Consider the following 24,809-nt stretch of genomic DNA (forward strand, 5'->3'; position numbering starts at 1 on the left):
ACTGAAGGTGCCAACTGAATATTTTTGTTTGAACAAATCTGTTTATTTATTTATGGATGAAATAATTTATGAATGAAAAACTCATTTACCCCACCAAATTAAATAATTTTTGATTAAAAATTTATTTTAAAAATAAATATTGATATATATCAACAAACCCTGGCGGGTAACATCTACTAAACATATATTCAATGGTAATGAAGATTTCTTGACAAACGAAGGTTTTCTTTAAATTCCATGTACACCCTGCTGTGATGGTATGAAAGAGAAATTAAAAATTAGTTGGCAAGAAACAGCTTGCAATACCTCTATCGTTCAACAATCATATCTGGAACGATGCATATGCATACAAGTGTATTTATGAAGAAATGAAACAACGCAAAAAAAAGTGAAACATTTAATTCAACTGAACTTCTTATAAATACAAATGATATGAAGCGACAAACACATCTACTGTCCACTAACAGAATAGCACTGCACTTGCTTTTATATGGAAGGACAAAAAAGCAATAGAAATGACGTCACCTGCAATCAATTCCAGAGAACTCCGGCCTTCAGTACTTCCGTCAACAGCATGGGAAACATTGACAAATACAGTGACACTGAAAAAAATACAAAAAACAAGGTAATAAAAATTAAAGTATCTGCATTGAATTTTAATTCCAACATATGTTATTTTTTATTTTGGCAATACAGCAATGCTTCTGCTAAATTCAAATTTGCATCATTTATAACTGATATTACAGGCAGTTATCAGTCTATCTCTGTATGAATTTTACTAAAAACTAATTCTTCCTCACATATTTTGTTCTTGAAAAGGTGTTCTTTTATACCAGAGTTTACTTAACAAAGCTTAATGTGCTTCAAAGCTTCTGCTTAACAAAAATGGACTCTGGTATGTGATACATATTCCCCCTAATATATCACCAAATCTTCCAAAAAACTACTTTGCATTTTTTAGTTCACGAGATTGTAATTTATTCCACAAATTTTCATTGAGGAATTTTTATAGAAAATTTGTCACATAAGCGTGTAAAAAATGTTACATGATCAACAGATTACGACAACTGTTTCACACAGTAGCCCAATTTCTTTCCCCCACCCCCCAATATAATACAAAAGCTATATCATTCTACTAGAAAATTGTGGAGAAAAATGCCCAAGGCTGGTCGTTCACTGGAAGTCGCAAGACTGCTATAGCAGTCTTTTGCACATATGCTTGACTTGTTCTCTCGCTTGTTGTGGTTTCCAGTGGACGACCCGCCTAAGAAAAGTATGAGATCAACCAACTACAGTGGATCCCCCCTTATAATTTCTCACTTTGAACGACTTATTTTTATGGTCCCTACTCTCATCGATATTTCCTGTTTAGAGCGTTTTCCCGCGGCGGTTTTTCAAAAAATGTTATAAGGGTAATTCACTGTATATGGAATTTTTATTGCTGCATTGGCAATACTAAACATACAAGCTTTCTTTTTAAGATGTATATATTTTTAATAGACTTCATGACTGCCATATACACACACCACAGAAAATATAATAACACATGGAAAAAATTTCTTGATGCATAATTTGTATAGTGATGAAATAAAAAAATTAATCCCTATCAATTATTTTCTAATTGATACAATGTTTTAAAATAAAAACTTCAGTATGAAGACAGAAGCATTACTAATCATATCCTGAATCAAAATCATGTGCAACTGGCTGGCTATATCAGCTACGATGTATGCATATACAGTATATTCTTTTTTATATAGTAATGCTAACAGCAAACCAAAACACAAATAGCCAATACGTTATAAATATAAGAAAATCAAAATATAAAATTTCAGGTGTTCAAAGCCCACCTCTGAAATGCCTGCTAATGAAGATGTCTTCAATACTTCACAACTTCCAAATATTCATGCGTAGCAGAAATAGCATCCTGAAGAAAATAACGTGCAAGACATTTTCTAACAAGGAAAAAACTTGTTTTCATGGTGAATCTTCTCCATTACAAAGTCGATATTATGCCTGCTGCTGGATGGTTACAGAGGATCATATTAAAGTTACCCTTTGTCATAATAGTTTCTGTAGAAGCTCCAGTTCTCTCTTCCCCCACCCCAGATATATATTTATAATTTTCGAGTATACATATTACATTTTCTGGTATAAAAAACCATGTTTATTTAGGTGCAAAAAGTTTTTCCCCCCCACGGAGAAATTCGAGTTCTTTGTCTGATAATAACATAATGAAGAAAAACCAACTATGAAGACAAATAGCAAGGAAAAACTATATATCCTAATAAATTAAACCTTTGGTTTTTCTTTGCCTTTATCAATGGTTTTTATTTTGATCGGTTTTATATCCAGGGGTCTGTCCAGACACATTTTCTTTCTTTCTTGCTTTGTTAAGAAACAGTTTTTATGAAAATGATACATAATTTTTGGGGAAATAAAACTAACAATCTAGCTAATTTTGTACAAAAGAAATGCAATTTCAAATTTATGGTTTGATGCTAATTGGTATTCTGTAATGGATCCATTTTTCAAATTTTCGCTGGACAGACCCCTGATATCATTAGAAAAATTTAACATCCATACTTTGAATATTCAATTTTCATTGGCAAAAAATTTTTGAATTATTTTAATAGAATTATAAAGTTCATATTTTCAGGTATAAAAACATGAAGCCAATTGCTAAAAAATATTTCATGAATCAACTAAGCAAGCTAGCTAGCTAATACTCATCAGTGATTCTCAAACTGTACATGTACACCTCAGCTGGCATTATCAGGAGACTGATACACTATTAGTGATCAGTAAAACTTGAGACTATCTGACTTATTTGCACAAATTTTATAACCATAAAAGCACCATAGGCATATTAAATATTGGGTCAAGGAAGCTACAAGCAAATGACCACAAAGACGAGAAAGGCATTTATAAATTTCCACTATCACAAGAAAGCTGAAGGTAAATGAAAATCTAAGACAAGGTAACTGGTAGCAAAAGTTTGAGAACCACTGATTTATATATACATAATGAGATGGATCAAGAAACCAAAAAAATCAGTCCACAAACTTTTTAGCTGATAAAATATCTTCATGCACCTATTATATACTACATGACAAGAGAAGTTCTGTTCCCCCCCCCTCCCCATAATAAAAACAGAGTAAAGAAATCACATACCAAAACTAGATGAAACAAAATAAATTCACACTTCTATAAGGAAATCAGGCAACAATATTACATGAAAGGTCAAAGGGTTCAAAATGATGCACCAATTCGTGGCAAATGTCTAAATTGTAACAAGAAGCACTGCACCTTATGCGAGAGCCAACCAGTCTGTGTTTTTGCTTAGCATTCCCATTCTGATTACTGACCCAAATCACAATTTTTTTTTTAAACTTTATTATTGTTTATGCATTTCAATTTTTTATTTTTATTTTCTTTAGCTTCGTTTATTTTGTATGTATTTTTATGTTTGTATTTTATTCTGGATTAAATAGATACTCTTTCTTAAAATGAAATTTTTCAGATTCAAAAATTGTTCGCACAAGACTCACTCTAATAGTAAGAAGAGACAGACTAATCTCACTTAGAATGAAATGTCAATCAAAATGAATATGGGACAGGCCTAGCAGAGAAGCTTACAAGATAGCACTGCAGTCAAATTAAATATCACTTATGCAGGGTGCATAGCTAAAACCTGACACTGCAAATCACTGACAAACCATTGATCCTAGAGAGGTATACTTCCAATCAGAAAAAGTATCCAAATAATGTGTGGGCCCCCAAATATGCCATTCATATTGCAAGGGGTTGGGTAGTTATTAAAATATTCAAAAGAAATTAAATTTTTATACCAAACACCCAAGTAGAAAATTTTTGCCGTCTCTCCTGATGCCAAAAGAAAATCCAAATTTCTAAGTGGAACATTTGAATTTAAAAATTGGAGGAAAGTTGGGAAAAAACAGCAAACTAATGGAAAATGCTTTTCCCTCATTTATGCTTTTCCTAATTTTTGAATTCAAATATTCCAGCAAATATTGCACCCAAAAATGTAGAATTTTTTTTTGTTGGCCTCACGAGAAACGGCAACAACTTTCTAATTGGGTGTAGGAATACAGGATGTCCTTATTAAAAAAGCTAATCTCCTAATTTTAATAACTATGCAACACTTTGTGCAATATGAATGCCATATCTGAGGTCCACTATTATTTGTGGATACTTTTTCTGATTAGAAGTATACCTCTCCAGGATCAATGGTTTGCCAGTAATTTGCGGTGGCAGATGTTAGCTATGCACCATGTATAGTAGAATTAGAATGGTTCACCCAGCGTTTCCCACATACATATCCTTCCTGGAAAAATGCTTATCATGACTTTTTCATTTTGAGATTTTAAAATTTATACAAAACTATACTGATGAATTCTAATTATGAAGACAAAAAATATTAATCCATTTTTTGCACATAAGCTATCTCTAGGAATGAAATCAATACTTTTTCCTCATTAACTGACAACTCATGTGATAGATTTTAGTATCCAATAATAGGAATCAATGGACATAATAAGTTTAAGAAGTTAGGAAAGATTGAAGATTGTGCTTGTGTATTTTAGTGTTTGGAAAACTTGGTTTCTCACATTCACAATTATTGAATTAATACATCATTACTCAAATATTTAGTAATAATCAATAACTTTTTATAAGTATTGCCAGATATCTTTTTAACTCTTTTAGGAAATGCATTTCTAGCAAATTCTAAATTTTTTTTTTAAAAATTCATCATCCAGATAAGGATTTCTTTTGAGAAATCGTAAATCATTAATACAGAAAGTAGAAGCATTGTCTATGCTAACTAATGAATCAATATAGACTAATCAAACTTATTTGGAAGCATATTATTACGTAAATTCATACAGTAACTGAATAGTCACAGTATGTATTTATATTCAGAAAAATTAATACATTAAGGGCATCTGAAAAACTCAAATTAGCTTCTGTAGATGAAGACACCTGTATTCACAACATGCTGAATCAGGACAAGCACAATCTCTCCCCCCCCCCCCCCCCAGTATGGGTCAAAAAATATTTTTATGCAATGTTGACTGTGGATTTTCTTGACTTTTCTTTGCCTCCATCAAAGAATGATAGACGAGACTTCAATTCTACTTTTTCCAACTTTTTGCCAGAAGGGCTAAAATATATTCAGCTAAAACTTAAAAAACAGCTTCAGGTAAAAAAACTGTTTTCATCTGATTGACACTCATTGAGGAGTTCTATATATCTCTCAAGCGATTCGCAAAATTCTATGGCACAGGACAACTTTGCAATGCATATGCACTGAAAACAGCTAAGGCGAATGAAACAACACAACTCAATACAGTGGTACCTGTCTAAGATGAACACACTACACTATAAGACAGAAACCTATCTTAAATGGATTCAAAAGATAGTCTCACTAATTATTAGTACCTAGATGTGCACCTATATGAAATTTGTCTAAAACAGAAAATTATTTCGGTCCCTTGACATTCCATTTCATACAGGTTTCACTATAATATGTAGGTAGCTATGATTAAAAAAAATCACTACATGATAGAATGATCATTTGATCCTTTTTGTTGCAAGCTGTCAAATTTGAATTTTCTAATTAGACGGGGACCTACAATTTATTGCTTATTCAGAACAGCAGCATTTGACATTTTGCCTTTTTATACTCACAGACAGGTTGGTGTGCTAACCTCCCAGTGTGGGACTCCCTGCAAAAGCAATCTTTTGCTTTGGTCGTGCTGTCACACCATTTTTACTGTACCTCAGTGTCAGGAAAGTTTCTGACAAGGAAGAAATGGCTATTGAACTCACACTATCTTTAAACATCCTTTGATAATTTATAGGCGAGTATCTTATCAACCTGGACTACCACACCCCATGATAAAATGAAAGTGAAATACTGAAGCAGCAGATAAATCATAGAAAAAAATTGAAGTTATTCAAACTATCTTATATTTTGTCTTCTAAGTGCATAACAAATATATAGTTATGCACTTAGCAGTTAATGTACAAAATGTTCACTTCGGATTGTCTGAATTTACCAGCTTTAGAGCCTTATGAACAGCAATGATTCACACACAATATATATGAAAAAATAATTTTTCATAACAAAACTGCTAAAATGAAAGTCACCATTCACCACTACAAGCTGAAATAAGATAAGGGGTCACCTGTTTTAATGGCTCCAGAAATGAAGTAGCAACAAGCCAGACAGAGTTAAACAGATCAGTTTTCCTGAGGCTGGATCAGTTGCAAGACACAGAGCACACTCACGTGCTGAAACTGCGAAACTACAATTGGTAGGGTAAGGTTAATGTAACAACATGGTGGATATGTGCTTGATTGCTTTAAGCCTATCTTTTTTTTTCCTTCTAATATTAACACAAGGTGCCTGTGGCAAATGCAACATTATGCATGAGAGAGAGAGAGAGAAAACAGAAAAGTAAAACAGAAAAATATATAAACTAGGTTGGGAAAGAATGTTTTCAAGAAAAGACTATAGCCTCAAATAACTAATTTGAAAGAATTAAAGCATAAAGATAACTAAACAAGTTTATTAAAGAAAGGTTTTTTTTAACTAACAAGTTTATTATTAAGAAAGTTTTTTAAATGACCACAGGCACCCTGAATGAATTTTATAATTATATTAGTTTGAAACAAACGGTTCGAATATAGAAAACATAAAACAAGCAAGCATTCTTTTAGAAGTATATGAATCCTACATGTGAGATATAAATCGCTATTAATGTCACAAAATTTCTCTTTTTTTTTTTTTCTTCTTTTGAAAAGTTACAAATACCTGCAAGTATTACGACTCAACTAAAGATCACCACTGTCCACCTCAACAGCATCCGTCTTCACACAGACCTGTACAGCGGGTGTAAAAAAAGAAGTAAAATCAGCTGGTCTCTGTCTTGCGAATGATATTTGAAGAGGACAGATGCCACTTACCTGAATTATCTCACATTAGGAGATCATTGGTCAGAATCACCTGCTATGGAGTGTCCCTTGCTACTGCAATGGTCTTCAGAATTTCTTTTATTAACAGGATCACCATTTTCATCTATTCAAAAAAAAATTATTACATCAGAAACATTCTCTAAGAAAAGTAGGTTCTGTAAATTGCTGAAAAAGCTGTTTCTAAACATACAGTAAAACCTTGATAAGTTGTCACCTCATGTTATTGAAAAATTATGACGGCTTAAGCAGAATGACAACTTAAGCAAAATGCCAGTTTCAATGTGCAATATTGTGAAAATTATATATATGAATTTAAAATTATATAACATTTATTAAAATATGAATGAAAATTACAATATTAATAAAATTTATAGATTGCAAAAAATAATAGAAATTTCGTACCTTTTTGAGCTCTTATTACTTAATTTACTGTGGTAAAATATACTGGTACACTTTGATTTATACTAGTAATTTTTAATTTAGGCTAATCAGAGCAACTGTCAGAATAGTTAGCTTTTCCTCACATCAGAATTATTGCACATTAATTTTACATATACATGAAATTTAATTTTAGTGTTTTAATTCTTCATCAGCAGTTCATGATACACCTACAAGATAATCTCACACACAGGATCCACTTTTGACTTGAGTGGGAGGGGCCTGGGCAGGGAAAAATAAACATTACAAGACCTCAACTTTGGAAAGTGTCTGTTGTCTCAATAAAGATATTTTGTTTACATTTGAATCCCTAAATTAATGGGCCTATGCAGAAATCAGGACTAGCTCGAACAGCCTCTAACGTTTTGAAAACCTTGGTCTGCAAATGAACTTTCCCCAGCGTAACTTTCATTACTTAAACTGTTCCATTTCAGTGCATAGGCTTTTATGGTGACTTTTAAGCATATTTCAATGCTGTTAACAAGCTCTTTTTTTAATGGGAGCCATAAAAATATTTTTTGTTCCTCTCTATCAAATTTTTTCATAGTGACAAGTTAACTGGAATAAGTGATGAGTAAATGAAAGTTTAATAACATTGTTGTCTATGAAAGCTGGAAGGGCCTATAGAAAAACAACTTAACAAGAGTGATGACTTTTAATGAGGTTTTATAATATATACATTATATATGTAGTAGACTCCCATTATTCAATACAGGATCAGGGAAAGTACCACCCTCTCATTCAACGTTCAATTTTATGAACATGTTCTTTTTTACAAACTGGTCCCCTGCCTGAACAGCATAACACTGAGCTAATGTTAAAATCCTATCTATTTTATTAACTCTTTATTTTACAAACTTTTCTTTTGTTATTTTTTTCAGTTAGTTTATTCTTCCAGCCGCATCAGAGTTCATTGTTATAAAAAAAACCCCTTCAATTTAGACATTCTATGTGTCTTTTCCTAGAGCAAATAGGGGGGAGAAGTAGAAAGTTCACCAATAACATACAGGTATTTTGCAAACATGTGACAGGAAGAAGGGTTTGTTGGCAAGGATCAGCATGAATTGAAGATGTGAGGACAACATAATTCACTCTTTGTACATACCGATTGGATAAACTGGTATGATGCATAAGATTATTTCTAAGTTGTTATTAAGTTGAGGTTATTCTAAGATAGGCCATTTCTAAGTCGATAGTCCATCAAACTCTATTTCATTTCAACCAACAGCTGTTTGTCTACTTTCCTCTTCAAAATGTCAACAAAACGGAAAAGATTGTACTTAACAGTGTATGAAAAAAAATATTTTGAAAGAAATTAATAGGCAAAGACAGAAATTTCCAAAAAGTACAGAACAGGATTCAAAAAATTACATTGTCCTCTAATCAAAGATCATTTCTCTATATACAGTGAAACCTGTCTAAGACAAACACTGTATGAAACCTGTCTTAAACGGAATCAAAATATAGTCTGTTCAATTATTAGTACTTTATTTGCACCTATATAAAATGGAAATCTGTCTATAATGGAATATAATTTTAGTCTGTTGACAATCTGTTTCATACAGGTTTCACTGTATATGGCAAGTGCTTTCAGCGGCGTTCCACCATCCTGTAAATATTTCAGATAAGCGAAACTCGGATGAAATGTTATCCTACATCAATTCTATGGAATCTTATATTTACCGAAATTTTACAAATTATTGCTATCTCTGTACATCATGCTAATAAGTAAAATTTATTCCAAGTGTCATTCATGTGAATTGCTACTGTACACACACCCAATTTATCAAGCCCCTGCCCTCAAACTCTGGAACCATAGGTAGAGATCTTTGGCGATTTTCCAAAAGAGAATTTTTTATAGGGCTTTCTATATAGTAGGTCTACATATTCAAGTCACATTTATGTCACTTTCCAGCTTATATCCAGAAAAAAGTTTCGTGCTCTCCAGTCCACAGCAAGATGGTCTAAAAGTGACTCAATAAGATGCAATTTGTTACATTTATTCACATCCAAGATAACTGCAGTCATTCAATAGTGGCTAAAATGTGTGTGGCAAGGTTTAGAACAATTCTGAAGCCCAAAGAGAAGCCAGCCCCACAACAGTACAATTATTCAATCTTTACACTTCAATCATAGTTATAAAAATTGGTGGGAGCACTACACACAAAAAATAAACCTTCACATTAGGTTCACAACACATACACGCACATTCTAGCACGGAACAGTTCGTTAGAAATTCTGTAGAGGAGTGTGTACGAGATGCATACGAGTTAAGTTGTGGTAATAGAACAGCATTAATTTAAATTGTGGATAATTCAAACTCTCATGAACTCCCCTTAAGTTTTATATCTAATTTAATGTTAAAATTTCTTGTTTAATTCAAGCTTTTTTAGATTTTTTTGTATAGTTCGAAGTTGGACTTAGAAAAATCATGATTTTCGTACAAGCAAATTTAGTTTGAAGAAATTCTACAAAAAGCCAGACTTTTGTGCCAGACAAGAAAAAGGTTGGGAAACACTGCTATAGATCAAGGTGTAACATTCAAAATCTGAATCTTTTTGTCATCATTAAGCATATGGAAATTATAGGAAAGTTCAGATTGATCATTAACTGTTTCCGTAAATCAGGCTTTGAACATGGCCAAGAAATTCTACAGTGATGCTGATTCCACAACAGTGAAATATTATAGCAGCTTAGGTGGTCAATTATTATAATTATAAATATATCTCAGCCACTTCGTTGGGCATTTTGCCTGTTGTGGCATGGTGTTTGTATTTGTATTTAAACTACCAAAATTTGAGAAACAGTTTTGTAACTTATTAACAAACTTCAATAATTGATAATTATCATTTGTGAATGATGGTTAAGTTGCAATTTGTAAGGATCATTTTACAGATCCAGGAGAGATTAATTGGAAAATTCAAACTTTTTTCCAATGACTTTGGACTTCACATTAACCAAAAGTTTGACTGTATTTATATGCTAATGAAGTATTAGAGTTGTAAAATGTCTATATGCCAATACATATAAACTTGAAATTATTTTGATCAACGCAATTTAATTTACATCCGACTTGTTAATCCACTAAATATAATTCCAAGACATTGCTGACGAACATAATACTGTGATATTCTTATGACCAACTCACTTGAATTCGAATGCCGCCATTTTTTTTCTTTATTCCTCTCCTTGTCTTTTCTGTGCTCTTTTTTATGTTCTGGGGAATTCTTATCATGCTCTGATTCCAACTTACGCCCTCGGTTCATATTATCAGAAGATTTTGACCTTGATCTATGCTTACGCTCCCTTTCTCTACTACGACTTCTGTGTCTATGTCTAAAAAAAAGAGGCAACTTAATAAAATTAACAATTAATTGATAAATTAATTCAGAGTATTCACAGTAATGAACAGTTTTCTCTCTCTCTATATATATATATATATATATATATATATGTATGTTGATAACATTTAAATAGTCCCAGGTTAAAAAATAATTATAGCCATAAAAAAATGTGAACCTCTTTCGTGATATAGTAATAGTACCTTTCTTTTTCTCGCCTACTCCTATCTCTGCTGCGACTACGCCTGCGCCGTTCACGGCTGTGAGAGCGTCTAACTTCTCGTCTCCTGGTTCTATCTCGTTCCCTTTTTTTCTCATATTCTCGTCTTCTCTCATCTTCAAGAGCTTTCCATCTGTCTTCCCTTTTTCTGTCTTCTTCCTCTTTCAATCTGCGACGTTCTTCTCTTTCTTTCTCTCTCTGCTTTTCTCTGTCTGAACGTTCTTTTTCTCTATTATTCTACATTTAAAAAAAATAGAAAAACTTTCAGAACACCATGTAAGAAATTCAACAGATATGCCCGTTAGCTTAAATTTAAAAAAAGAAGAAGAAAAAACCGTCATTGAAGACTAATGCTGCAGATGAGTGACATTAATAGCAAAAAAAATAAAAAATAAATTAAAAGCAATGATTATAGTTCAGCTCTACTAAATGTTGAAGTTCATCCATAATACACCACATCCTTAAGATACACCCATAATCAGAAATTACAAGGATCTATGTCCAGAGAATATGTGGAAATTATTGAACCATTGGTAAGACAAAAGTTTTTGAGACATTTCCTATATTAGAAAGTCCTTTTTTTCGGTATTAAAATGATACAAATTAAATTTTCCATTCAAAATCAGGATCAGCACGGTATTTACCGGTTTTTACTGTTTTGGTATAAAAACACTTTTTTCTCTGCAGTTTTTACCATCTTCAAAAAAATCCATGGGTTTTTCCACCTTTAGAGGGGGGAAAAATCAGTTTCAGCCATTTTAAAAATTTATTTACTTATTTTTTACTCTTTTCATGAACACAAAAATTATATTCTTACTAGTATCAATATTAAAATACAGTAAAACCCTTCGTAACGGTCACCCATGTTTTAGGGTCAAATAAAAATATCCTAGCAAAAAGTATTTAAATAACGTATTTTTAACTCCTGCTTGATGGTCACCCTCAAATATGGTCACGGATGCCATTTTCACCATTCGTTCCATTGGACTAAAACCCCTGTATGGACACAGTTACAATTTTGTTTTAAATTATGCTCACTAGATGAAAGCACAAGTTCAAACATTTGATACACTTTTTGGCTACCTTTGAATTAAACTTAGGCTTGTTAATGTTAGGCAACAATGTTTAGAATGCGCCTATAGATGATAATACAAGATCATACTGCCAAAATACCAGACATCATTAAAAAATTAGCAATGTCAGTCACCTGAAGATGATGATATGGAAATAGCACGTGAAGAGCAAGAAAGCAATGTCAAACTTTTTGGGCATTATTAAAAACTGGGTGGATTAAATACATTTTCATCAATGACAGAAATTCATTGGATTTAGTCTCAGAGCTTCAAATACATTTTGAAGGAGTTGGAATACCCATATAGCAAGTTTGACACGTGTAGAGCTGAAATCAGGACAATCTTAATACTTGAATGCAATTTGCAATATCTTCAATTAGGATGTCGGAGAACACCAGAAAATTGTATTAACCGACCACCACTGTGCATTAAAGGCCCAGCAGGTCCCAAACTCTGATTTTTGTGATGTGAAACTCACACCTGCATAGCAGCCAGATGGCAAAACTGAGGATATTATGATTGAGTTTTTGCACAGATTTAGTTTGTTTTTCCTTCAATGATCTCAAAAACTTTTTTGTAATTTGAATGGGCGATTGAATTATATATAGTTTTTCAAAAAGGCACATGTACAATCTTGTGGGAACACAGCGAATTCATGCGGTAAATATGCTGTCTCTAAATGTGGTTGGGTAGTCGCGAAAGTACCATAAGTTTCTCAATATATACCCCACAGAAGGAAAAAATCCTCAGATATTGGAAAAAAATTTGGTATAATGGCCACTCATTCAGGGACATAGCTTGACATTTTATCAGCCTATTCGTGATATAGCCTGTGGGGTCATATATTTTATATCAATAAGTTTATACTGATGTCTGGTACTAGTATGTAAAATTAATGTTTTCAGTAAGTTTTTTATAATATAGCTAGCTGTATAAACATCCACCATGGGATTTTTTTTTTAATTATGCGTTTGTTGTTTGTTTAATAATTTTTTTTAAAACTTGATATAATATATAGTCACAATCTAATAAATTAGAATAGATACAAAATACTTACAATGATTTCATCAACAGCCTCTTTAAGTCGAGCATATCCAACATGCTGCTTTCCTTGAAGGTGATCGTCTACTCTCTGCTGTGCATCTCCAACAATCAAGAATGCACCACATACATCACATACCTCCATTTGCTTTTCTTGAGCAGCAGCTATCTCTGCAGTCTATATATGAATAACACAAAAAACAAAAAAATAATAATAAGACTAAATGTTTTCAATTACTTTTTGTCCATGATTGGACTAGTTACCATCACTTTTTGCAGAATATGTCATATAATAACGACATAATTATCAAGCTAAGTAACAAGATACAGATTTTCAAAAACCTCTCCTTAAAATTCTAGAAAAACCAGGATAAAATATGCTTACGTTTTCAATAATCTAAATCACAGTAACCTCAATTATTTGACCCTAATTCATCAGGCAAATCTCAACTAATATCTGCTTTCTTAGATATTTTTTGATTAAAGCATGATCCTGTAAGCATGGCGTGAAATACTAATTACCTTAATATCCAAACAGGGCATATCTGGAGTTGCCATGATTTCACTACATTCCAATTTTATTTCAGGTATCCACCTGCATTTTTAGAACCCCTTTCTTCTTTTATGTATGAATTCATAGCCACTTAATGTGATCACATTGGGACTTGGGGTTTTTGTTAACAATAACTGATTGTGAACTATATCTGAAATAAATCCCAATCACAAGTTTGATGCCCATACATCCTGTCTGATCAAACAGGAAGTATGGTCATTGTACTTGAGGTCGGAAAATGGGACAACTACATTTTTCTTTCCCAAATAATGCATTGCCAAAGCTAAAAACTCCTGCATCTTTTTTATTCAGTCACCATGAGGAGTTAGAATATAACTGTCTAATGTGTATTACAAATTCTGATACTTTTTACAATATACAGCATGTTTCATAGATCTCAAGAAAGTCTTTCAGGCAAACACTGTGAATCTAGAAAACTAAAACCAAGGACTGAAGGAAAAAATATTTTTTTTTCATCAGACATTTGCTTCACTATAAGGCCATTGCAAAAGCAGCTTTACAAAAAATGGATCATAGCGAATAGTACAGCCAAATTATATTAAGTACAGAAGTTGTAGTATTTCAGGCTGATAATGATAACTTGTGGAGAAAAAATTTTAAAAAGTCCAAAATAATTATAAACAAATTTTTCCTCATACAATGGTATTGGGTTATTCTATTCTTTGTGAAAATAATAACAATACTCGAATGATAACATTATCTGTGATTTTAATGAGCAGTGTTAACTGTACATATATTTTATTACTGTTTCATTATTCCATTTCTTTTTAAATTACAGTAGAAACTTAATTATCAAACCCTCATTCATTCACAATTCTATTATTTCAACATCAATTTCTTTAGTGATTTCTTTTCTAGTGATGAAGAAATTCTTACAGATCTCATAATTAAATAGCCAGCTAAACAATATGGGGAGAGCCTGATCAAGTTCCTCCATCTTGTTGAGACTGTTGCCACCAAAACACAATAATGTTGAACATAACTCAACGCCACATGTCCGTATGCAAATCACCTGAATGACATTAATTTCTTTTTACGTTGAGTGCCTGTCGTATGATGATTGGTCCGAGAATCCATCTGTTCACTTCGACTATAAATAGTCCAGCTATACACATCACATCATCGCATTTCTTCTTTGTTCATCCAGATGTGCTAAGAGCAGCCTCGAAGTTCTTCACGATAATTTACTAACAACCTATAATGTTGTGTTAATCACTAAAATGTGTGACTAACCCTACTGGGCTTAAAACTACTCTGGCTGGTCTGGATAGTCGTCTTCTAATGATGATTTTACTCATCTACTCCGAGGAGTTTATATATTATTAATTGGACAAAATGTTCAATGTGAGCAATAATCGTCATGTGATTTACGTCTGCATGTCTGCAGTGCGGCATTGCAGAATGCTCAAAACAGCTTACAACAAAAAGTGATGGTCATCATCTTTCTCATGTGATGAAATCATCATCTGTGTTTCGTCTTCCTGTCTACTACCTTCCGATGTCTTGATGTGCCGATTCATGAACCGCGATATTCCCGCTGATGGTGTGTGCCACATCATCAATGTGCTGTCTCGTGAATTATGATCTTCCCGCTAGTAACGTGTGCTTCATCAATGATGTGCTGATTCACAAACAGTGATCATGGACTTCCGTCGATCAGGTTAAGTTGCCTACCATTCCCAGTCCGATTCCCCAGAGAAGTCAGCTAGATCTTCATAGTCTGTATGGACTGTCGACAATATAAGAGAGAGATCTGTTCATATCTTATTCATTGAGATCATGGCTATTTATGTTTAACGATAACATTTGAATTAACGTTTTGTAACTTAATTTGTGTTTTTGATTTTAATAAATGACTTAATCTGGAAATTGTCCATGTTTCTTTGAGTTTGCCTATGACTTATATTATGGATGCAAGAATCACGGGATGTAGCTGAAACTAATTCCTTACAGTTTAAATTTATATTGTTGCCAAATTCCGATTGTCACGATTATGCGATATTGTTTTATTACATATATGCACGAAAATTATATTTTGTCTGTAAAAAATATTATGTTAATTTCAGTGCCGTCAAGTCTTGAAGGTGATTGGCTTCTGTGATTATGTATGGTGGGGAATGTCCCTTTTTATACAGACAGTGTGCTGTGTACAATCACATTTCATTACAACTTGTATTCTCTTGCAGTCGACATGGCATGAAAGTCAGTAAAGGTACAGTGTAAGGCCTGCAGATTCTCCAGATGTACTTATACATGGGTAATTCTCACCCTGGTGGCTGCCTCTTCATGACTGAAAGAACATAGTTACTCTGCTGAACTTCCCTCTGATGCCTTCAAGCTTTGCTTCTGCTGATGGTGATGATAACTGCAACCAAATTCCTCTACTGGTCTTCTCCTCTCAGGCAGACTACTGGCAGATTCAATGGCACCTTCACTAATAGTTCCCAACAAGTCCACAGAAAGGCAATATGCTTGGACTCTCAGATTTATGTGAGGCAGTGGTTTCAGCAATGGAAAGGACTTCCAGTTCTACTCTAACCAGTCTGCGGTAGATCGGGTGAGATCATTCCAAAATACTGTGATATTTTTAGTGCTAAAAACTCTAAAAGGGGTGTTGCATTATGTTATCAGAAAATTACAATTGTTGTAACTTACAAATTTAACCTTGTTAATAAATGTTGTAAGTGGAACATTGTCGTCATTTTTTATTGCCGTCCGCTGATGATTCATTATTGGGAAATAAAAATTAATCTGAGAATGTAACTAATTAAAAATTGTTGTAGATGCACTTGTAAAAAGCAGATAGTTAACAAAGTGTCACCATCTCTATGAATGTCTGACTGTGATTGATATGGATTCTACTGGACTATATGAATTATTGTATAACCGATTGTCTGGAAAGTTCAATTTACTGACATATGCTCTTTCCATTTATGTTAGATAAATAAGGTTCTACTGTGTTTCGAACTTTTATCATTACAGTGAAACCTATGTATAATGAGAGATACTGTCCATAACGATAAATCTACCTATAATGTTATTTTCTTTGGTCCCGGCAGAATTCCTATTCAATAGGAAATAGTGCAAATGCTCAAGCTGTCATAAAATAGCAATTCTCAACCAGCAGTACTCCCCAGGGCTCTCCAACAGCGCAAAGAAAATAAAAAAACAGTAAATTTGAGAAAAAAATCATTATAAATATTTTTAAATAATAAAAATAAATCAGTAACTTTGATGAGTAAATAAAAAATAGGCCTATGGGGCTCCGCCATTGAAATTACGCACCAGAAAGGGCTCCACGAGTAAAAAAAATACTAAGAACTGTTGGTCTACAACAATAACCTGTCTATAACAATATTTTTCTAGGTCCTTAGAGTATCGTTATAGACAAGTTTCACTGTATATATAGAAAAAACCAATGGGTAAACTTGCCTGAAACCAATGGGTTTGTTCTGCCTGTCTTCTAAGAGTTTCTCTTTCTTCTCTGAGTTGATCATAAAGCTTCATGATTGCTTGTGCTTCTTCAACTTTGCCTTCACATCCTAAATTTTCCACCTAAAGATTGATACATGTAATTCACAATTAGAATTGATTATGCTGTGCTTATTATATTCATTTCAAATATGTTCATGGAAGTTGTCACAATGATAAATATATATAAAAGAATTTTAACCCTTTCAGCGCCATAGCAGAAATCACGAGCCCCCCTTAAAATACAGTATTTTTTTAATGAAATGGGCTTTCTTTAGATTTTCAATACGTGCAAAGTAAAATCATCTTTAACAAAATATCTGGGCTTGTCAATGCCAAAATAAGAGACTTTTTACGGAGGCGACATATCTCATCAATGTTACTCAAAGGATGATGGTATAGAAAAAAACATCAAGATACGGAAAAACTATTTCACTTTGCTTTATTTCTCCCATCACTATTACAAGTGACATGAATGCCAGAACTCTGCCACTGGACTCAATTTCTATTACAAAATATACTTTACTAGAAACATAAATTCAAGGAACTAAATGGCTGGCATAATCTTGTGCTTTGAGCTGGAAATCTTGAATTGAATCAATGGGGTATCCATGATTTTCAACCTTTCACACACATCTTGAGAATCACATCAAACATTTTTGATGAAACCTGCAGATTATTAAGGTATACTATTATATTGCATGAGCTATCACAACAGAGAGCTTCGAGGCCACAGGTGGCACATAAAACATGCCACGAAGATAGACCCCCATTAGAGCATGATGAATTAAATACTGATGAAAATACAGTGAACTCACCTATCCTGCTTAGTTAAAAATTAATATATAATTCTCTGTGATTCCAAGCTGAACAAAACCAGGTTTTGGAGCATAGCCCTGCAAATTCGACCATTAAAACCTCCAGTGTTGTGCTAGCCACACCTCAAAACTGGATGTTTTTTGATCAGGTTAGAACGTAAGTGGAAGGACATTGCATCGCAGTAGAGTGCTATAAGGGAGAAGCTCTCAGTCTTCTATATTGAAGACTTTCAAAAAACTGAAAACTGTGCAATTTGACTCCCTAATCTTAGGCCAACCTTTTGATGCTTGATTTATCAATGGAGAGTGAAATAAGTTTGATTTTTTTAAGAATTAAACTTATGGTTTATGTTTTGTTCATTTTAGAAGCATACAGTACGTGTCTATAATGTTTAGTGTACATGATTTTATGTTTTCTGCAATCAAGATAGACATAAAAGAATTTATCCTAGAACATAAAGTGTGTCCAATAATTTTATTCTTGGACTATTAATTCTGCAATAAATTTTTAAACTGTACACTTCAGAACATAAAAAAACATTTATTAAGTACTTCCCTGTACTTAGAGGTCAGAAAATATGAATAGGAGCAGGTTTTGGTATAAAAAGTGTTTTTGATGGTATGGGTGGAGGTAAGAGAAGTTAGCATTTATAGAACTCCAGCCTATCCAGCATGTCTGGATAGCCCCCTATATCCGGCCAGCCCTTTTACCATATTAGGCCAGATAGTCCAGAGTCTACTGTATAACATTTTATAGCTAGTGTATTACCTGAATAAGAAGAGAGTTTATTTTCTCTGTCAAAACATTGATTTTCTCGTCACAATCATTCTTCGGAGGCTGCATAGCTTGCATCTGTCATAAAGGAGGAAAAGAATCACCACAATGAACACAAATTTATCACATTCATGGCAATGCATAAATTTGTTATACAATAAAAAAATAAAAAAACCTCATTTTGTTGATTGCTAAGAGCAAGTCTTTGCTTAGCTCGTCTGATACGCTTCTCAACATCAGACAGCATACTTTGACAAAATCTCAAGAAGTCCTCTTCATAACCCATTTTCTGATATCTGGAACTTTTCTCATACCTAATTACCATAAGAAATTAAGTTCACTTAATATTTGATCAACAAAGATAAAAAAAAGTTCAAAATAATCAATGCCGCAAATAAATTGAGCACAAATAGTTATTTCACTAAATGCAAAAAAATTTGTTTTACAACAACAGGAAAAAGCATATTATTTTAATGCTGTGCAGGATAACTTATTTAATCAAAAAAATCTCTCAAGATTTGTTTAAAATGAGTAATCTTTAGAAAGGAAGAACATACAAAAGCATTGAAAAGTATTAAAATCATTAAAAAAATGATTGCCTATTCAAAAAACTGTATAGTCATCCCTAGGTATTTACAGAATTTATTTAAATTCCGGGAATGGCCGCAAATACGGAAAATCACTGAATAACACAAATCACTTTTTTTAGGCATCTCGTTCATACATGCTTTGCGTGGAAGTAAAAGAAGGGGGAGTGGGTTCAGTGATTCTAAGTGATGCTTCTGAAAGAACAATGATGCCTGCTAGTTGTTTCTTCAACATTTCAGTTAATTTGTCAGGGTATGGTTACAAGGGTTCTTTTACTTATTTTTCTACATGTGGAAAAACAAACCATAGATGGGTCTATTTTTCTGGAAACAATCCATATTGGTGATTTAAACTCACGAAGCCTTTGCTATGGTGCTCATAATGAACTTGTCTTCAACTTCTCAATCTTGAACATCTTCATGGGGTATCGATTTGGTTTCAGAAGCAGTCAGCTCGATTGCTGTTAATTAATTCTCCAATTTCTTCTATGTCTACAACAGTTAGCTCTCCTATCAACAATCATAGACTTGAAAGGGCGGGGGGAATTTATGATTTCATGTAAAAGCATAAAAGCAGCTTTGAAGCACCTGATATTTATTATACAAATACAACGTCACAACAGGCAAATTGCCCAATGAGGTGGCTAACTTAAGAACATCATGGATCCCGAGCCATTTTTTGGAGGCCCTACCTACTACTTCTCCCCCCCCCCGTGGAACCCCCCAACGAATCGGTACATGCGGGAATTGTGTAGTGCTGCCATCTGCCACTAGTTTTTCAAACCATGAGTGAAGTGTTATGATTGAATGATTTATCGTTGTAGGACTGTTGCTCTCTGTGGCGAGACTTTTTAACGGGGAGATCGGCTCACATTTGCGCCTTGAAGTTGGGAACCACAGAAAACCAACTTCATACAGTTAATCTAGCTGGGAATTTTCATGGTTATTTTTACTGATGCGGCTTATATATGCTAGAGGGGCACTGAAACGATGCCTAGAGACACCCTTGTGACACAATAAGAATCCATTATATTCATGTTTGTAGGCTTCAAAAAAAGGAAAAAATTCAAAGCAAATATTGAGAACTATTTTTCTTATGATATTCATCATTATTTTTTTTTATTTTTATGGCCAAAAGTGGCAGTTATTCAGAAATACCTCATAGGTGAACTATAATGTTAATCGAATTGGATGTGTTCTTGTTCTAAGAAAATGTGGCTGCTGTTCAGAAATGAATGTTATGAGAGGTTTTACTGTATTTTGTTACGATACGATAATTTTCATTGCAACAGTGTTTTCCAGAAAACTGGGAAAGAGACAGCGAATACAGAGGGCCATTAGAGAAATCAAGATTCTAAAAACCATTCAAAAAAAATCAAATTCTATTTTTTCAATAACAGAAAATAGATTTTCCTCCCCACTGAGAAGCTTATTAATTAAAAAAATGAAACTACAGAAATGACAAAATTTAAAGAAACTTACTCTTTCTTAAGTCTTTCATCATGAATTTTTGCACAAGCACCCAAATCTGCTTTGGTATTAACAAATAAGTCATGAGGGCAAAATTTCACAAGGAAATGCTTGCAGATCTGAAATATGCAAAGTCAAAAAGAATATTGTGAGCAAAATGTCAGGACTAAACTAGCATGCAAAACTTAAGCTGAAGCATTAAAATATTCTTGTTCTTCACATTTAAATTTTGCTGCTGTTAAAACATGCACAGCAAAAAAAGTGCACAGCCTTTTTAATCAATCCACAGGGCCAGATATGCAGTAATTCTGTTGCTCATGGGCCAGAAACTTTGTATATATATACTGGTCACATGACCACAATGTGTATTTTATGGGACATTCTTACTTTTGCCATCCCAAATTTTTCATAAAATTTTATTCACCACTTCTTGATCACTTGACAGCTTAAAATTGAGTTAGCCTTCCAGCAGTTTCACATATGTAGAAGATACAAGCGTGATGAATTTGGTCTAATATATTTCAAACTTTGCTGTCCTTGTCTATACCTATGCAATCCCATCCGTCTTACATAAGTTGTCTTCTGGCGTTCAGTGCAGGACAAAGGTTTCTCCACAAATGCAATTTGTAATTCTCTGAGATATGAGTAACTATTCTGGTTTCATGGATCATGCAGTCCAACTGTGAAATTTATACATTTTGAGCATGCTGAGCTCATTTGTTCAGACCTTTGTTCAGACCGCAAAAAGCTGTGATTTTATTAATTTATAAGTGCCTCTAATGAGAACTGTAATTTCTATGAAAATATGTAAAATGCTTATAATGACTAGTTGAAAATTTGTCATGAAATTTTATATAGCAGGGTATCTCGATTTAAATAACATGATTTTTTTTTTTAATCACTAATTTAAATCAGGTATTTATACTTCAATTTTAAATATGATTTTTTTTAAACTTGCATGATGTAGAATACAAGTAAATATAGTAGTAAGTTTCATATTTTAATTATTTACACAATATTTAAATAAATATGATTGTTTTTAGGCGAAGAGTCAGATAGAATTAATTGTTTTTCTCAGAAGATTGGAAGATTTTAGAAAGAAAGGTTTCTAGGGTCTATTCAGTTAACGAACATGATTCTAGAATTAGTAATGGTAGAATTTTTTATATAGACATTTGAATTGAGTTGAGTCAATTAGCATTTTTGTGCTTTCTTCATACCAGCCATCTTCAATCAGTTGCTCATAAGCACCATGGAGTGTTCTCAATTGCCGAGTCTGATTTCATACTCACAAGCACTTGAACAAAGCTTCAATTAAACATATTCGAAGATTACAATTGGAATGAGGATCTCAGGCATACGTATGTCAAAGGTGCTGTAATGGTGCTGTTTGCAAGGTTGAAGACCCCCCCCCCCCACCTGATTTACACACCATATACAGTCAAACCTCATTAGTCTCACCCAATTAACAATTAATATACATCACTCCACTTAACGGGTCACTTTTTGGAAGTCCCAATTGTCCTCAGGCAGGAATTGGCACAGCTATGCTTTACTCCGTTTAACGAGTCACTCCGTTTACTAAGTCATATTTTTGCTCTCCCAAGAGTGACTCATTAATGAGGTTTGACTGTAAACCCTTTTCCATATAATGTTAATTGTTTTCATTGTTGGAATATCTCGTTTTCTCTTGGGTTGTACATTTCATATTTCCATTTTAATTTTTCGCATTCTGGTCATTATAAACCTGCAATCGTGTAACTGAATTCAGAGTGGTTTTTCTTTTTTTGCCCTGACTGTTGTATTGCTCAATATCAAATCCTGGTTATTGTTATTTTCAATCCTATATATGATCTAGGACAGGGCTAGACAAATTGCATTCCGAGAGCAGCACGAAATGTTCGTAATTCATAGCAGCAAATCTGCCATGAAAAAAGGGTCACTGTACCCTGAAAGAGCCAAGAGAAGCATTATTTTAGACTTTTTTTCTTGGGATAAAAATTTTTTACTCCTCGATGTTTTGCAATTGTTCAGCTCTTTGGCCCGGATATGTTAAATCTTGATCCCTTATTTAGTCTTAGTACATTGGGTTTTTTTTTTATGACAGCTATGAACCAAAGATAAATTTGCCAAAAAGGGATTTTTTGGCGTTTTTTTCTTTGGCAAGAAAGATGTCAAAAAGCATTGCTCTGTTCTACTCTTGGCGACTTTTCATTGTGCCTTCGGACGTTTTCTCGTCAAAGGGGGGAAAAAATCGCCAGGGATTATACTATAAGTGTTCAACCTGCGTTTACTTGAATTTGCCGCCCCTTCCAACTTGCCACACTGGGCTGGGCTCCACCACCTCCACTGTAGATACGCCTCTGGGCAGGGTTAACAAGTTCATTACAATCAACAGCAACGAGTATGAGATCAGTACAGCGATTTATACTTCACCGAGCTCCAAACTGAATTCACGGCGTACCCAAATAGGCATGGCTTTGCGGGACTAATGGGATCAATTCCAAGATCATAAGCACCACCAGGTGATGACATTAGGCTTATTGACGCCACTTACGTCCGGTCCATCCCAGGAGTAGTCGTGCTTCTTTTCCGTCACGTTCAAATCTCTGTCTCGCCCCATCAATTCATCCAGCAGTTGCTTCGCCGAAGCTAGCGCCATAATTCATTTATTTCTTCCCCTTCACAGCAAATTTTATCAATCCAACCACAATTTCTCTACATTAAAAAAACAACAACGACGCAAACATGGACGACGTCTTGACTTGACTCAATTTGGAGTTGCCAGATTCTTAAATTTCCGGTGGAAAAATTCATCCTCAAAAGTAGCCAGACATTTGTACTTGTGCTGCTATCTAGAAAGCAACACACGAACTACAACATTTGATGGTACTCAAAAAAAAAACAGTGATGTATAAATTTTTTTATAGGCAGGAGCGCCTTAAGCGAGGGTGGCAGTTAGTAAAGGGTGATAGAGCTTAGCTCATACCTCTATTGGAATTTTCTGTGCAAAAACTCGTAATTCATTCGCTCCATGATTGCTCATCTGTCTTCACTGGAGAATGTGTTGCAATAATGATCGCAGCACTAAAATTCATTGTCAGTAATGAAAACTACATAATTTTATCCGACAGCAAATCAGCTATTCATGCAATCGCCAACATCAACCCAAAATCACATTCCGTGGTTTTAGCAACTTTTTATGCCTTATATTTAGCATCATTGCGGGCGACAAGAATCTCATTAGTTTGGTGTCCAGGCCACAAGGGTGTCTTCTACAATGAGCTTGCAGATCATCTAGCACGTACAGCAGTTGATTCCGAAAATCCAGTTTTCCCTACATATGCTTACTTCGAGGATGTGATTAATCTTTCACACAAAAATTGGCAATCATCAATTCATCAATATTTTTGTAATCAACCCCTTTATCCAGTTGCAGATCGTTTCTTCGATGCTGTTAAAAAATTTTCGCCCTATTTTACTAGCCGCAAGTTTGAATCACTCTTTTATCGTCTCATGACCAACAGAGCACCTACCAATGGTTACCTTCACAGAATTCATCAAATAAGTTCACCTAACTGTATCTGTGGCAACAATTGTGAATCTAACAATCATTTCTTATTTACGTGTCCCAAATGGTCAATTTTTAGGGAATGCTTTCTGCAGAATGTAGGCCTTGGTAATAATCAGATATCTGACTGGCACACACTCATTGAAGTGACTCCGAGCACTTTGGTCAAGGAATTTGAAATTTTCATGGGAAAATGTAACCGTTTGTAACATTGGCTGCTTTCATTTTTCTAGGAGCTGAGATTTTTGTGGTTTTTTTTTTTTCTCTCTTTGCATCATCTACCAGTTTGTTTGTTTTGTTGTTGTTGTTTTTTGCTAAGACTGTTTCTTCATTGTACTTTGTTCCCCACAGTTCTGTTGTTCCTGTTCATCTTCGCAAATGTTTTTATACAAGATTGCACTCTGACGTTTTGAACTAAAGCTGTCCTA

The 24,809-nt window shown here is 33.8% G+C and overlaps 1 protein-coding gene across 3 annotated transcripts; it reads right to left on the bottom strand.

Annotated features, from left to right (window-relative positions):
* Positions 1–383: 383 nt before the first annotated feature.
* Positions 384–23,593, bottom strand: LOC149083157 (luc7-like protein 3). 3 transcript variants are annotated; one of them, XR_016193220.1, is made up of 11 exons: positions 23,368–23,593; positions 20,823–20,929; positions 18,929–19,067; positions 18,748–18,831; positions 17,122–17,244; positions 13,132–13,293; positions 10,985–11,238; positions 10,589–10,776; positions 6,994–7,105; positions 6,842–6,909; positions 384–602 (listed from the first exon to the last, which is right to left on the bottom strand). XR_016193220.1 is itself a non-coding variant. In XM_089236311.1 (10 exons), the coding sequence occupies exons 1-9, from the start codon at positions 23,470–23,472 to the stop codon at positions 7,017–7,019; spliced, it is 1,251 nt and encodes a 416-aa protein (XP_089092437.1). In that variant the 5' UTR covers positions 23,473–23,593; the 3' UTR covers positions 384–602; positions 6,994–7,016. The 3 variants fall into 3 exon arrangements, 1 of the variants encoding a protein (XP_089092437.1); XR_016193221.1 differs by having other exon boundaries at positions 6,213–6,909; XM_089236311.1 differs by lacking the exon at positions 6,842–6,909.
* Positions 23,594–24,809: the final 1,216 nt, after the last annotated feature.

The sequence above is a fragment of the Pholcus phalangioides genome, unplaced genomic scaffold, assembly GCF_987345545.1.
Source record: "Pholcus phalangioides strain wild (caught in Gottingen) unplaced genomic scaffold, Ppha-v1.0 ptg000009l_1, whole genome shotgun sequence".
NCBI lineage: Eukaryota > Metazoa > Arthropoda > Arachnida > Araneae > Pholcidae > Pholcus > Pholcus phalangioides.